General features: G+C 43.6%; 1 protein-coding gene across 1 annotated transcript in view; it reads right to left on the bottom strand.

Annotated features, from left to right (window-relative positions):
* The window catches only part of DNAH9 (dynein axonemal heavy chain 9), a 372,401-nt gene that overhangs the window by 202,434 nt on the left and 154,693 nt on the right, over positions 1–15,274 (bottom strand). The window contains exons 34-36 of the mRNA XM_031003344.3: positions 12,192–12,300; positions 9,937–10,084; positions 4,029–4,203 (exon numbers count right to left, since the gene is read on the bottom strand). Coding sequence (XP_030859204.3) covers positions 4,029–4,203; positions 9,937–10,084; positions 12,192–12,300 — 432 coding nt within the window. The remainder of the gene's footprint in view (positions 1–4,028; positions 4,204–9,936; positions 10,085–12,191; positions 12,301–15,274) is intronic.

Here is a 15,274-nt window from a genome sequence, read left to right as displayed (position 1 = left end):
CTGAACTAAGAAAAATCCTAAAAGAAAAAAAAAAGTCCCATATTGGTCATTTTAGGAAATATTCATGGAGGGCAGGACAATGACAGTTTAAAGGCTGAGCAGACCAGGGAGCTGGGCACATGGTAACAACTATGAACCCCGAAAAAAGGGCACTCCTCATTTTGCTGTTAAGTAAATAGGATTGAATTCTTTTGCTTTAAAATGAGAGTGGAAATGGGTGGTAAGATAAGAAAAGATTTGTTGGATGTTCTCATTCTGATTTGAATTTAGATCAAGGGGACGTTATAACTTCCCAATATTGTTCTCTGGAACCAGAAGCCTAGAGGAAACTCCCATTCTTAACTCCTAGATAATACGCTTCAAGACCTTCAACTTTCTACAAAAACCAGATTTTAGATTTCTATGGAAACTCTGAGATGAAGGCCACCTCTACAAGGAAGGAAGGGTGGGTCTTCTTTCCTCAGCCCCGATGCTGCCTTGAGATGCCTGGCAATTTCTCAGCTAAGCCCTTGGCTGGGCCACACCGACATTGTCTCACCTTCCTGTAAGCTGGTGCTTCACTGCACCTTGTACTATAATTGGACACTGTAAAGTCAAGGTGACCTCTGCTGGGCCAGTCCAGTGGTCCTTTCTTTTTCTTTCCTTTTCTTTTTTTTTTTTTTTTTTTTTGAGACAGAGTCTCGCTCTGTTGCCCAGGCTGGAGGGCAGTGGCACAATCTCAGCTCACGGCAACCTCTGCCTCCCGGGTTCAAGCTGTTCTCTGCCTCAGCCTCCCGAGTAGCTGGGATTACAGGCACCTGCCACCATGCCCAAGCCCGGCTAATTTTTTGTATTTTTAGTAGAGATGGGGTTTCACCATATTGTCCAGGCTGGTCTTGAACTACGGACCTCATGATCCACCCGCCTTGGCCTCCCAAAGTGCTGGGATTACAGGCGTGAGCCACCGCACCCAGCCCAATGATCCTTTCTTAATTCCACTCCATGGTATCTCTTCAGCATGGTCCCTTCTGAAGTCCCCATCTCCCCTGGGCTCTGACAGTTCACTGTTTTCTCTCTGCCCTTTAACCTGGAGGACATGAGGACTTTACTGGCATACTGTGGTAGAGCTGGGAACCCAGTGTTACTTCGCTTCATTTTCACAATGCTATAGGTTATCCTGGTTACTTAAAATCACTCCCATTTTATAAAGTGGGGGTTTTATGAAACAACAGAATTGGGAGTTGAACCCAGGTTGTCAGTCTCACAATCTGGTGTTTTCTCTACCTTACGTTTCCGAGAGATTGTTCTCTCTAAGGGCTGCAAGGTATTCAGCCAGGACTTTTTTTTTTTTTTTTTAAATGGGAACTTCTACTCCGGTATAGCCTCCATTTTGTATTTCTGCTTTGCTTTTATGACAGTTTTTTTCAATGTAAGCACCATTGCTGTTCCTGATGTGAATATTTTGACCAAACTCCTACCTTCCTATTCACAGCACTATTTTTGGTGTTTAGCTTTTAATGCAGGCAGTGTAGGGGTCTGGGGTGTGCCCTGCTGCTAAAAGCTTTCTCCCTTGTCCTCTTCCCAGGTTGCTGGCAGGGCTGTCAATTGCTTCAAGTGCTCCAGTGCCCAGGACGCCTGGAGGGATGCTTTCTCCGGGGCTTTTAAAAGGCTTGAGGGGATTTAAATTTTTATACCCAGAGTTAGAAAAATTGATCACATATTTTCATCCTGATACCCCACTGCCTGCGCACCACCAATATGAGAGAGTACCTCAGCAGTCGCTGTCTGACGTTTTCCCAGCCCACAGGTCAGAGACTGCATTTGACGGGGAGCAATTAAACCTATGCGTTCGGGATCTCTGTGCAGTTCAGCCAGGTCTCATCCATCCTGCTGAAATCTTTGCCTCCTTGCCTCAAAGGGGAAATGTAAAGCTGTCAAAGGAGTAGTCCACAGAGAAGCTCCAAAGACTACAGAACAGACAGCAGAAAATTCTCAGATGACAAACTCCTGGTTCATGTATCCTCCTGTCCTTGGAGATTTCCCTTTCTGCCTCCAGGGCATCTGTCTCTGGGGAGGGCAGTAGAGAAAGGTGCACTTCCTGAGAGCCTGCGAGAGCTGCTTTCTGAATTTTGAGCACCAAAGGAAGTGCATCACATCAGGGAGTGATGGTTTGTAGGACGGATGTTAACAGCCAGGGCCCTTGAGAATGAAAAAGAAGTTAATTGCGAATTCTTTTTTGTCCAAGTTCACTTTCATTTTGGATTTCTAGAACATGGTTTTGCCTTGGGAGGCTGAAACTTTCTACCTTCCTTTGAAAGAGACTCACAATCAATCCAGACTGAAAAGAGTAAATGATAACTTTCCAACAATTACAGCTTGGTCTGATCCCCTGTTGCAAGAGAGACACCAGATACGTGCTATAGAACTGAATATTTTTACTAGAAGAATATTAATAATAAGCACCCATGGGTTGTGCTAAGTACCTTGCATGTATTCATGCTGAGTGATTAGAACATTACGCATTCACTTAGTCCTCGCCACCCTCCTAGGAGCTGGGTACCCCTATGATCATTCTTTGTGCACGTGGGGAGAGTAAGGTAGAGAGAGGTTAAGTTACTTTCCTAAGGTTCCCCAGATAATAGTGGCAGAGCTACAATTCAAATCCACAGTTCATGTTCTTTTTTATTTTTATTTTTGCTTTTCTCAGCTATTTTTAAAAATCACTTTATTGTAGTATGACTGATATACAAAAAGCTGTACATATTTAATGCATATGATGTGATGAGTTTGGAAAAAAGTATACACTTGTGAAACCACCACAATCTATGCATAAACCTACATATCACCTTCAAAGTTCCCTTCCATGCTCTTATTTATCATTGTTATTGTTATTGTTGTTTTGTGCTAAGAACATTTGATGTAAGATTTATCTTCCCTCTTAGCCATTTTTTTTTAAGAAAAAGGAAATCTTTCCATTTGCAACAATGTGATAAACCTGGAGATTGTTATGCTAGGTGAAATAAGCCAGGCACAGAAGAACAAATCTGACATGATATCACTTACGTGATACAGCTAAAATAGTCAATTCACAGAAGCAGAGAGAGGACTTGAGGTTGCCAGTGGCTGGGGGAGGGAGCAATGGAAGGTATAGGTCAAAGGGTACAAAATTTTGGTTATAAAAATGATTAAGTTCAAGATGAATAAATCTCCTGTACAGGAAAGTTCCTATAGTAACAATACTGTATTGTATACTTAAAATTTGCTAACAGAGTCCATGTTCTTAACTGTCATACAATAATGCCTAATAGCTAGAGTCAGTTATAAGACACTGGTTTGCATAATATTGAATATTTTTCTTTCTAGATAAAATGTCTTTTATTTGGAGAAAAATAAGTAAAGAAAAATGCTGGGAATACAAGCAGGGTTGGGGGACAGGATGCAAGGATATTCCAAGCCACATATCCCTTCTTCCAATCAACATGAGACTATAGCAGTCAACACTATGAGATAAATTCCACTTTGGTTTTCCAATCCTAGATGCTAATTAGACTTTGGTCCAGCCTTCTCTGGACAGCTTTGAGTTTCGCGGGTATGGAGATATGATGGTTAACTCTGGCCTGGTAGGGAGTGGTACATCCTTGTTCTAGAGGTTTTTAAGAAAACTGAAGGGCTTCCTTCCACTCAAGCTTCCAGAGCACAGCCTCCTTCCACCCCTCTCTCCACAAACACACCACCTGGCAAAGTAGTGCATATATACCAGCAGTTGTTCAAACTCAAACACTGTATAAGTTCCCAAGAAATCAAAGATATGTTCAGTAGCTCAAAAAGGAAAAGCTCCGAACACACCACGACCTCATGTATCTCACCCTATGAGGTCTTGCTAGGACAACTGATGTCTTTAGCAGAGTAATAGGTAGATGACTAAATAGTTTGCTGCTTTCAAGTCCATTCTGACATTTAGCTGTCCTGTCTTCCAAATCTTTGCTAAAGGATCAGTTTTTGCTGCTACAGACTTCAGTGTGGTTGTTGAACTCAACATATCTCCTTACCTGATCTTGGACCATTGCTCCGCCGAAAGCCCAGATGGCAGCAAACACAAAATAATGCTCATAAATTTCCTTAGGGCAGTCTGCAGGGATGTCCTCCGTAGTCAGGAGACATTCCAGAAGGTGACACACCATCTGAACCATGCTCTGCTCTGGGATGGGAATGATCTTCTTAAACCTGCAAAGAGAGACCCGAGGGGATCTGAAACACAGAGGATATTCCATTCTGGTGGTGCTGTTGGACAGCTATGGAACCACTCGGTTTCAGCGGACTCATGGTCCATCAAGTTCTTTGGGATTACAGATAACCAGAGCGCCACTTAAGCCTTTATTCTCATCAGCTGTTCTCGCGCCAGCTTCCTTTGTAAGGAAGTAAGGGCCCAGAGCTCTCCTGAGGACTTTCTCATCTCCTTTCCTCTGACACCCTCCCCCTCCCACTTCTTCTTCCCGCTTCTCTTTCTGTTGATGATCCCCTCTCAGTACCTGGGGAACACAGGTGGCTGCAACAAGTAACTTTTTCACTCATTTCACACTTTCTGCAATTGTCAAAAAGCACCTCAACGGTAATCCCAGCACTTTGGGAGGCTGAGGAGGGAGGATCACGAGGTCAGGAGATCGAGACCATTCTGGCTAACATGGTGAAACCCCGTCTCTACTAAAAATACAAAAAATTAGCCGGGCGCGGTGGCGGGCACCTGTACTCCCAGCTACTTGGGAGGCTGAGGCAGAAGAATGGCGTGAACCCAGGAGGTGGAGCTTGCAGTGAGCTGAGATCAGGCCACTGCATTCCAGCCTGGGTTACAGAGTGAGATTCCATCTAAAAACAAACAAACAAACAAACAAACAAACAAACAAAAAAATGCACCTAAAGAGGCAATTTGGGTGCAATTCTGAGGCTTGCCCTTTTACCTCTTCACCTCAGAGGTTTCCTTCCATTGAAAACACCAAAAACACTTTTTCTGGGGCCAGGATCTTATCTGGGAAGTAGAGTGGAGCAGGACAGATGGTTATTTTATACAATCATGATGAACTGAATGGAGTTCTTCAACTGAAAATACACCTCTGTAACTCTGCCCTGGCCTGGTGTTTGCACTTTTAATCTTGGCTTTAGAGGCCTTAATTGAAAGGCAGATATCAAGAGATGCACAAAAGACATCCTATGCCCCATGCAGCAGGAGCATGCACAAGCTCACACACACATACTTTTCTTCCCATAGGTATCCTCATCACACCACATGTATATGCAGAGCACACCACATACCCACACACTCAGCCCACATCGCCACCTCCCACAGGATGAAGTGTTCATAGGCAGCATGGAGGCAGAGTCCGTTTTCATAACAAATACAGCACTGTCAATGGACACCTTAACAGTCATTTCCCAGCACTGAACCTGAGAGCTGCACAGCACGCCATTCACTTTTTAGCATCTGTGCTGGTTTTGAATCTAATTGCAATTCTTACAACAAATGCTATGACAGTTTTAGAGTCTAGTAATCTAGGTATTACTTCCATGAGTGACGAGAAGACTGACTCCTCGATGGGTGTTCCGTCATTTGTTTGATGTCTATTTGTAACAGACGGATATAACACAACTCTCTTGGGCTCAGTGCTGGATATGCCACCAAGAGGATAGGTGCCAACTGCCCTTCCATTCCAAACAGAGATTCTAGACAACTTAGGTGGGACTCGCAGAGGGTTTTGCAACCCTGACTTCTCACCCTCTCAAGAGTACAGAGGACAAAGTGGAGATGCTGGAAGGCCTGGAAATTAGCAATCAGAGAACTAGAGAGAGCTCTGGGTAGGCAATGAGTGTCCCCTCCTGCACAGGGAAGGTAGCTGCTTTCCCCTAATAGCCAGGGAAAGGGGCTTCAATAGGGTTACTCCGAGTTGGTGAAGGACTCTTGCCTGGAAAACCCCCGAGACTTGCTGATCTCCCAGTGGAGAGTGGGGAGGTACCTTGCAGGGGCAGCCTGTGCTCCAGTTTGTCAAAGCAGAGAAGGGGCAAGCATCTCCTGGAATCCAGGTGTGGGCTGTGTGCAGCAGGGGTTGTCTGAGTGCTTGGCTAAGGGATAAGGTGAGGCAGATGGGGTTTGTGTGGGAGCGGGACCTGACCAGCTAGAGAAGCAGTTTCTTTCTTCCAGAATAACAGATGAAAGATTTCCAGTGATGGGGAGGAGCCAAGGAGCTCCCAAAAACTATCAAAGAGAAGAAGTCGGATTTCCCCTCTTCTCTCCACCCCCCTTTTACAGCGATGGGTCAGAAGTCATAGCCAGGGAGTAGGTCACTGGCAGATAAAGGAAAGAAGTCAAAAACACGCCCCTTTCCCATTGCAGTCCTGAGCTGAGGCAGATGGGGCAGAAGCCTCCATTATGAATGGAGTTTGTTTCTTTATATTTTCACTGGACTAACATACACGTGTATGTATGACTGTGTGACTAGAAGTGATCAGATGCCTTTTTATTACAGAAAAGTCATAGACCTTGACCTAGATCTCATGCAGGGTCAGGAGAAGAACTAGTCACATACAATGGTTTTAAAGGAACAGTAGGAAATAAAATAAAGCTGCTTTATAATTACCCCTCATGGGCCTGCTTATTCAATAAAAAATTATTATCTGTTGACATGACACGGCTTTGTAGTGACAGGGCCACATGAAGCTGGCATTACAACACTGTGACTGTATAAAATAGAAGGAAGGCTTTAAAGCAAGTGCCTGTTACTAACTGGCTATGATGCCAGGGGAGCATCGCGGAGCTGCAGCTCCCTCATCGGCAGGATGGCTGTGAGAATGAAAAGACATCCGCCGGGCGCGGTGGCTTATGCCTGTAATCCCAGCACTTTGGGAGGCCGAGGCAGGCAGATCACGAGGTCAAGAGATTGAGACTATCCTGGCAAACATGGTGAAACTCCGTTTCTACTAAAAATATAAAAATTAGCTGGGTGTGGTGGCACACACCTGTAGTCCCAGATACTTGGGAGGCTGAGGCAGGAGAATCTCTTGAACCTGGGAGGTAGAGGTTGCAGTGAGCCAAGATCACGCCACTGCACTCCAGCCTGGGCTACAGAGCGAGACTCCGTCTCAAAAAAAAAAAAAAAAAAAACCCACCACCAACAAAAGACATTACACCCAGAGCGAGCACCCATAATTGAGAGTTCGGGGGAGAGTTGCCTCTGGATAGACTTAATACAGTCAGAATATTCAAAGCTGTTTCAAAGGCTTGTGCATGCACCGGCACACATGCACACACAAAGACACATGAGCTTGCCATCTCTTGTTCTAAATGCCCAGAGTGAGAAATAGCAGACTTTTAGTTAAAGGATATATGGGACAAGTGTCTCAGGAAAATCCGAACAGGGATGCAAAGGAAAAGAAATTATTTTATCAAAAAGATACCTGCACTCTTATGTTTATTGCAGCACTATTCACAATAGCGAAGTCATGGAATCAACCTGAGTTTCCATCAATGGATGATTGAATTTAAAAGGTGGTGTAGGCAGGCGCAGTGGCTTATACCTATAATTTCAGCACTTTGGGACACTGAGGCAGGCGGATCACCTGAGGTCAGGAGTTTGAGACCAGCCTGGTCAACATGGCAAAACCCTGTCTCTACTAAAAATACAAAAATTAGGCTGGGTGCGGTGGCTCACGCCCGTAATCCCAGCACTTTGGGAGGCTGAGGCGGCCACATCACAAGGTCAAGAGATCAAGATCATCCTGGCCAACATGGTGAAACCCCATCTCTACCAAAAATACAAAAAATTAGCTGGGCATGGTGGTACGTGCCTGTAGTCCCAGCTACTTGGCAGGCTGAGGCAGGAGAATCGCTTGAACCCAGGAGGCAGAGGTTGCAGTGAGCTGAGATCACACCATTGCACTCCAGCCTGGGCTACAGAGCGAGACTCTGACAAAAAAAAAAAAAAAATTAGGTGGGCATGGTAATGCACACTTGTAATCCCAGCTACTCAGAAGGCTAAGGCAGGAGAATCACTTGAACCCAGGAGGTGGAGGTTGCAGTGAGCCAAGATCGCACCACTGCACTCCAGCCTGGGTGACAGAGCGAGACAACGACTCCAAAAAAAAAAAAAAAAAAAAGTGGTGTGTATATATACCTATGTATATCACATGGAATATTACTTAGTCATAAAAAAGAATGAAATCATGTCTTTTGCAGCAACATGCGTGGAACTGGAGTCCATTATCCTTAGCAAAATGACTGCAAAACGGATAGTCAAAAACTGCATGTTCTCACTTATAAGTGGGAGCTAAAGAGTAGGTATATATGGAAATATAGAGTGAAATAATAAACACCAGAGACTCCAAAAGGTGGGAGGGTGGCAGGGGGTCGAGGGTTGAAATACCCCCATTGGATACAATGTATGCTATTCAGGTGGTGGCTACACTACTAAAGGGCCAGACTTCACCACTATGCCATATATCCCTGTAACACAACTGCACTTCCATCCCTAAATCTATACAAATAAAACTTTAAAAAACATTTTAAAACTCAAAAAAAAAAAAAAGAACAGGGATAGACTATTTTCCTAAAACCTTACCCTTCTCTGGTTTTCTAACTCTTGGCTGCCCTAGCCCATCTGTGATATTAACTAGTGTTTTCCACTTCCAGACTTTTTTAGCTACACGGGCTGCTTTAGCCCATTACATCCCAAGGCCACAGAGCCCACGGGTCACCCACGGACTGAAAGCCTTTCAAAGGCTTATATAAATGTTGAGTTGGAATAATAATTATTGACCCTGAAATAGAAAAACTATGAAATCAAAAGTAATGTTTCATTAAACAACGAAAATAGACCACAATGTCACCTACTTGACTGCAACTCAATTTTTAGGTATACAAAATTCACTTTGAACGTGAGTGGATTTTTCAGGGTGTGGGGCGGGGCATGTGGAATGAGAGCACCTGGAGCCCTATTGCAGTATCGTTTCCTGCAGTCTGAAGTGCTCCCTCCCCCTTGGCCTCCATGCTTGCAAACCATTGGAGGCACAATCATATCCCATGCTTGACAAGCCAAGGAAGAAAGAGGCAGGGATCAACTTCAATGATTGACTTTAGTTTCTGGGAAACATAATCCTGACCCTAAATTGTGGCATCTTCATGGGGCTCTGAGTCACATCGCCTTCACAGCACCAGCCTCAGGGGCCCATTCTTGCCTCCACTACAGGGATGGGTGTCAGATTCACAGAATGATGCATCAAATGGCAACAACGACCATAAAAAGAGTGTAAAACAAAAGCAGGTTCCAAACATGGGCAGCTCCCTGTGCTGACACAGTATTCTTGCTGTAGTAAGTATCCTCTTGGTCAAGAGTGATTAACCTCTTGCTTAGTGATAAGTGGTCAGGGCTTGTTGCCCTTACTTTTACAAACCTATAAGAGGAAAAGTAAACTCACGATATCCAGCAGGGCAGGACTGTCAGATGGTACATTATACCCACATTATCTGGGCCGTGAACACACACAGCCAGGGACAGGGAGTGGGTCCCACAGGTCACCAATAAGTGCCATTTTCACCCCTAGGTCTGTTGATCTGGCCTGTGGATTACTTATTACAAATGCAGAGCTGCTTGCCCTGTACACAGAAGGATCTGAGTGTCTGGATTGTAATCTGATACTACAACCCGCAGCCTCCTTCAGAAACATCCACGTGGCACTCACGAAAGGGACTTTCAATCTTCCTCCTCTTCACTCACCTCACTTCATGCCTGAGCTGACAACAGGCATCCCACGGCCATCCTAATGTGTGTCCCCTCTGCCATCTGCCATGCCTGGAGGAGATCGCTCTGGGAACATCTGACTTTGGGACAGGACAGAACATCAGCAGGACACCAGGTGTGAACCCATGGTTTTATTGCTGCTTTAACTCTCTATCTTCCTCATTTCTTGGCCTACCTGGTTCTGAGTGTGTCTAGGCAGGTTGGAAGATACTTGTCAAACAAAATGGTTAAGTTGGCTCTCTCTGTCTGGATTTCCCTCTTGTCAATCCAGCTGCTCACTGGAGGGTTCCATCCCAAGTCTGCCGGGTTGATGTACAAGATCCCTGTGAGCACAGAGAATACAGTTTAGTGAATATTCCATATACATCATTATATTTTTCACCCCAGGGAGTTATTTTCTCTGTTTGGAAAATGTACAGAAGACTGGGCTGAAAAGAAAAGATTTGGCCGAGATGTGAGAGGGTAAATGGGTTTGCTATTGAGGACCAACTCCAGCGGACTGATGATAGGTGGATGGGGAGCAGCTTTGAGAATCCCAAGGCCAAGTCCAGGCTCAGGAAGAAAGAAGGCTGTGACAGATTAGCAATACTTGTCATGGGAATGTGGGGGTATGTAGTGGGTTGATTGGTGGTCCCCCAAAAGTCAAGGCCATGTCCTGACCCCTGGAACCTGCCAATGTGATCTTATTTAGAAAAAGGGTCTTTGCAGGATGGGCGCAGTGGCTCATGCCTGTAATCCCAGCACTTTGGGAGGCTGAGGCGGACAGATTACCTGAGGTCAGGAGTTCAAGATCAATCTGGCCAATATGGTGAAACCTCATTTCTACTAAAAATACAAAAATTAACTGGGCATGGTGGCACATGCCTGTAATCCCAGCTACTCGGGAGGCTTAGGCAGAAGAATAGCTTGAACCTGGGAGGCAGAGGTTGCAGTGAGCCAAGATCGTGCCACTGTACTCCAGCCTGGGCAACAGAGAGAGACTCTGTCTCAAAAAAAAAAAAAAAAGAAAAAGAAAAAGAAAAAAGAAAAAGAGTCTTTGCAGATGCAATTAAGTTAAAGATGTTGAGATGAGACTATCCTTGGTTATCTGGGTGGAACATTTATAAGTGTCCTAATAAGAGACAGAGGGGAGAGACACACACAGAAGAGAAGGCCACGGGAAGAAGCCAGAGACTGGCATTATGGACCCACAAGCCAAGGAACACCCAAGCTGGGAGATTCAAGAAAAGATTCTCCCCTAAAGCCTTTAGAGGAAGCACAGCCCTGACCTTGATTTTGGATGCCCGACTTCCAGCAACGTGAGAAAATACATTTCTGTTGTTTTAACAGCCCCAAGTTTGTGGAAATTCGTTACTCTTGTTAGAGCATCCCTAGGACGGCAGAGACAACTCTCCTGGCCTGTGTGCAGCAATTTTAGCAGAGGTTCTTGAAAGGGAACGTAATATTATGGTAGAGGCCAAACAAGATCTCTTTTTAAATTATTTATTTTATTTTTACTATTTATTTCCTTTTTATTATTAATATTATTTTTTAACAGCTTTATTGGAGTATAATTCATATATAAAAAGCTGTACATATTTAATGTATACTATTTGGTGAATTTGGACGTATGCATACACCAGTGAAACCATTATCACAATCAAGGTAATAAACATCCATCACCTCCAAAAGTGTGTGTGTGTGTGCGTGTGTTAAGAACACTTAACATGAGATCTATCCTCTTAACAATTGTTTGTGTTTGTTTTTGTAGTAATGGGGTTTTGGTATGTTGCCTAGGCTGGTATCAATCTCCTGGGCTCAAGCTCTCTGCCCAACCCAGCCTCCTAAAGTGCTGGGATGATAGGTGTGAGCCACCGAGCCCGGCCCAACAATTTTTTTAAGTGCACACTACAGTATGGCTAACTATAGGCACTGTGTTGTACAGCAGGTCTCTAGAACTTACTCATCCTGCAGAAGTGAAATTTTGTACCCATTGACCAACATCTGCCCCTGCCCCCCAACCCTCACCTTTGGCAACTGACATTCTACTCCCTGCTTCTTTAAGTTTGATTTTGCCACACAATTTAAAAAAAAATCTTCCAGTCTCTGTTAATAAATTTGTTCAGTGGAGACAGATGAAACTTAAGGGATAGAGTTGCAATTTTGCACCAGGAGTTAGTGATAAACAGTGATATTTGGTCATCTCCATTGACGTGGAGGCTAGAACTGGCCTAAAAGTAGCCTAAGTTAGACACTTCTGTGCAGAGGATAGTTGTGCAGCTCAAAAGCCATTTCCCTTCTTATTACCACAACATTTCCAAATTCACAAGACTGCACGTGAGGCTTCTGGCTCCCATGTGGAGATTCCTTCTGAGCCAGCAAAACTACGTGTGAAGCCAGAGGTACCTCCCTGTGGAGTAGCTCTGTGGTTCTTCCCTTCTTGGGCCGTACCTGCTCTAGAGACAGTTGCTGGAGTGGCTGTGCGCAGGTGGCTGATCTCAAAGAGGAGCTTCATGGTGGGGTTCAGAGGAATCCTCTCATTGCTGGCCAATGTCAGCACCTGGAGACAACAGGGAAGGGCATGCCAGTGAGGAACGAGGGAGGTGCCTTGCCAGCCTGTGGGGATTTGGCTGATTATTATTGGTTTGGTTGGGATTATGGAGAATTATTTCCTTCATATGGTTTGGCTGTGTCCCCACCCAAATCTCATCTTGAATTGTAGCTCCCATAATTCCCATGTGTTGAGGGAGGGACCCAGTGGGAGACAATTGAATCATGCGAGTGGTTTCCCCCATACAGTTCTCATGGTTGTGAGTGAGTCTCACAAGATCTGATTTTTTTTTTTTTTTTTTTTTTTGACAGAGTCTCGCTCTGTCACCCAGGCTGGAGTGCAGTGGCACAATCTTGGCTCACTGCAAGCTCTGCCTCCTGGGTTCATGCCATTCTCCTGCCCCAGCCTCCTGAGTAGTTGAAACTACAGGTGCCCGCCACCATGTCCAGCTAATTTTTTGTATTTTTTGTAGAGACGGGGTTTCGCTGTGTTAGCCAGGATGGTCTTGATCTCCTGACTTCATGATCTGCCCACCTCAGCTTCCCAAAGTGCTCACAGGCGTGAACCACCATGCCAGGTCGATCTGATGGTTTTATAAGGGGAAATCCCTTTCACTTGGCTCTCATTCTCTCTGTCTGCTGCCATGTAAGACGCTCCTTTCACCTTCTGCCATGATTGTGAGGCTTCCTCATTTACGTGGAACTGTGAGTTCATTAAACCTCTTTTTCTTTATAAATTACCCAGTCTCTGGTATGTCTTTATCAGCAGTGTGAAAACGAACTAATATATTCCTTCTTTGTGATGAATAGTATTTTCTAAATTTTCTACAATAATCCTCTTTCTTCCTATGCACTCTCCACCACCACCCCTGTATGTGTGTGTGTGTGTGTGTGTGTGTGTGTGTATGTGTGTTGAGTGAGAAAAAAAAAGTTATTTAAACAGTTTAAGTTGATGTTGGTGATTTGAATGAACTAGACTATATTGGAACAATGGAACTCTTAAAAGAAAAGAACTTACATTTCATATTAATACTGTTCCTTTTATAGTAGTACCTCATGAAAGATCCCTATAAAAAGAATTACAAAACCCTGCTTAAATAAATCAGAGATTACATGAACAAATGGAAAAATATCCCGTGTTCATGGATAGGAAGAATCAAACTCATAAAATGACCATACTGCCCAAAACACTGTATGGATTCAATGCCGTTCCTACTAAATTACCAATGACATTCTTCACAGAACTAGAAAAAACTATTTTAAAATTCATATGGAACCAAAAAAGAGCCAGAATAGCTAAGGCAATCATAAGCAAAAAAAAAAAAACAAAGCTGGAGGCATCATGTTACCTGACTTCAAACTATACTGCAGGGCTACAGTAACCAAAACAGCATGGTACTGGTACAAAAACAGACACATAGATCAATGGAACAGAATAGAGAGCCCAGAAATAAGGCCACACACCTATGAGCATCTGATCTTCAACAAAGCTGACAAAAACAAGCATTTGGGGAAGCCTATTTAATACATGGTGCTGGGATAACTGGCTAGCCATATGTGGAAGACTGAAACTGGTGCCCTTCTTTACATGATATACAAAGATTAACTCAAGAGGATTAAAAACTTAAATGTAAAATCCAAAACTATAAAAGCCCTGGAAGACAACCTAGGCAATACCATCTTGGCCATAAGAATGAGCAAAGATTTAATGACAAAGATGCCAAAAGCCATTGCAACAAATGCAAAATTGACAAATGGGATCTAATTAAACTAAAGAGCTTCTGACAGCAAAAGAAATGATCAATAGAGTGAACAGACAACCTAAAGAATGGGAAAAATATTTGCAAACTATGCATCTGACAAAGTCTAATATCCAGCATCTATAAGGAACTTAAGCAAATTTATGAGAAAAAAACAAACATTAAAAAGTGGGCAAAGAACATGAACAGACACTTTTCTAAAGATGACAATTTTTGTGGCCAAAAAGCATATGAAAAAAACTCAACATCACTGATTATTAGAGAAATGCAAATCAAAACCACAATGAGATTCCATCTCACACCAGTCAGAATTGCTATTATTAAAATGTCAATAAAAGAACAGAGGCTGGTGAGGTTGTGGAGAAAAGGGAACACATTTATACACTGTTGGTGGGAGTGTAAATTAGTTTATCCATTGTGGAAAGTGGTATGGTGCCTCCACAAAAGCTAAAAACAGAAATACTGTTTGACCCAGGTATTTCATTACTGGACATATATCCAGAGGAATATAAATCATTTTACTATAAAGACATATGTACGCAAATGTTTATTGCCACACTCTTCACAATGGCAAAGACATGGAACCAACCTAAATGCCCATCAATGACAGACTGGATAAAGAAAATGTGGTACATACACACCATGGAATAGTGTGCAGCCATAAAAATAATGAGATCATGTTTTGTTTTTTTTTTGGGAACATGAATGGAGCTGGAGGCCATTACCTTAGCAAACTAATGCAGGAACAGAAGACCAAATGCTACATGTTCTCATTTATAAGTGGGAGCTAAATGATGAGAACTCGTGAACACAAAGAAGGGAACAACAGACAGGACACTGGAGCCCCCTTGAGGGTACAAGGTAGGAGGAGGGAGAGGTGCAGAAAATGTAACTATTGGTACTGAACTTAGTACCTGGGTGATGAAATAATGTGTACAACAAACCCCTGTGACATGAGTTTGCCTACGTAACAAACCTGCACATGTACCCTCAAACCTAAAATAAAAGTGGAAAAAACAATCAAGTAGTCTCTCCAGGAGAGCATACTTTTATTCTAACAATCCTGTAAACGTTAAAGGCATTTTAAAACTTGTAATCTGGACGTGCTCTCTGAACAAGCTTACAAACAGCTACCAGCTTAACAGCCACCAGCTAGTTTTTGGAGATGGAGTTTCGCTCTTGTTGCCCAGGCTGGAGTGCAATGGCACGATATCAGCTCACTGC

Source organism: Gorilla gorilla, chromosome 19 (genome assembly GCF_029281585.2).
Source record: "Gorilla gorilla gorilla isolate KB3781 chromosome 19, NHGRI_mGorGor1-v2.1_pri, whole genome shotgun sequence".
Lineage (NCBI taxonomy): Eukaryota > Metazoa > Chordata > Mammalia > Primates > Hominidae > Gorilla > Gorilla gorilla.
The sequence above is the reverse complement of the archived record's forward strand: the minus strand, read 5'-3'. Positions and strand labels throughout refer to the sequence as shown.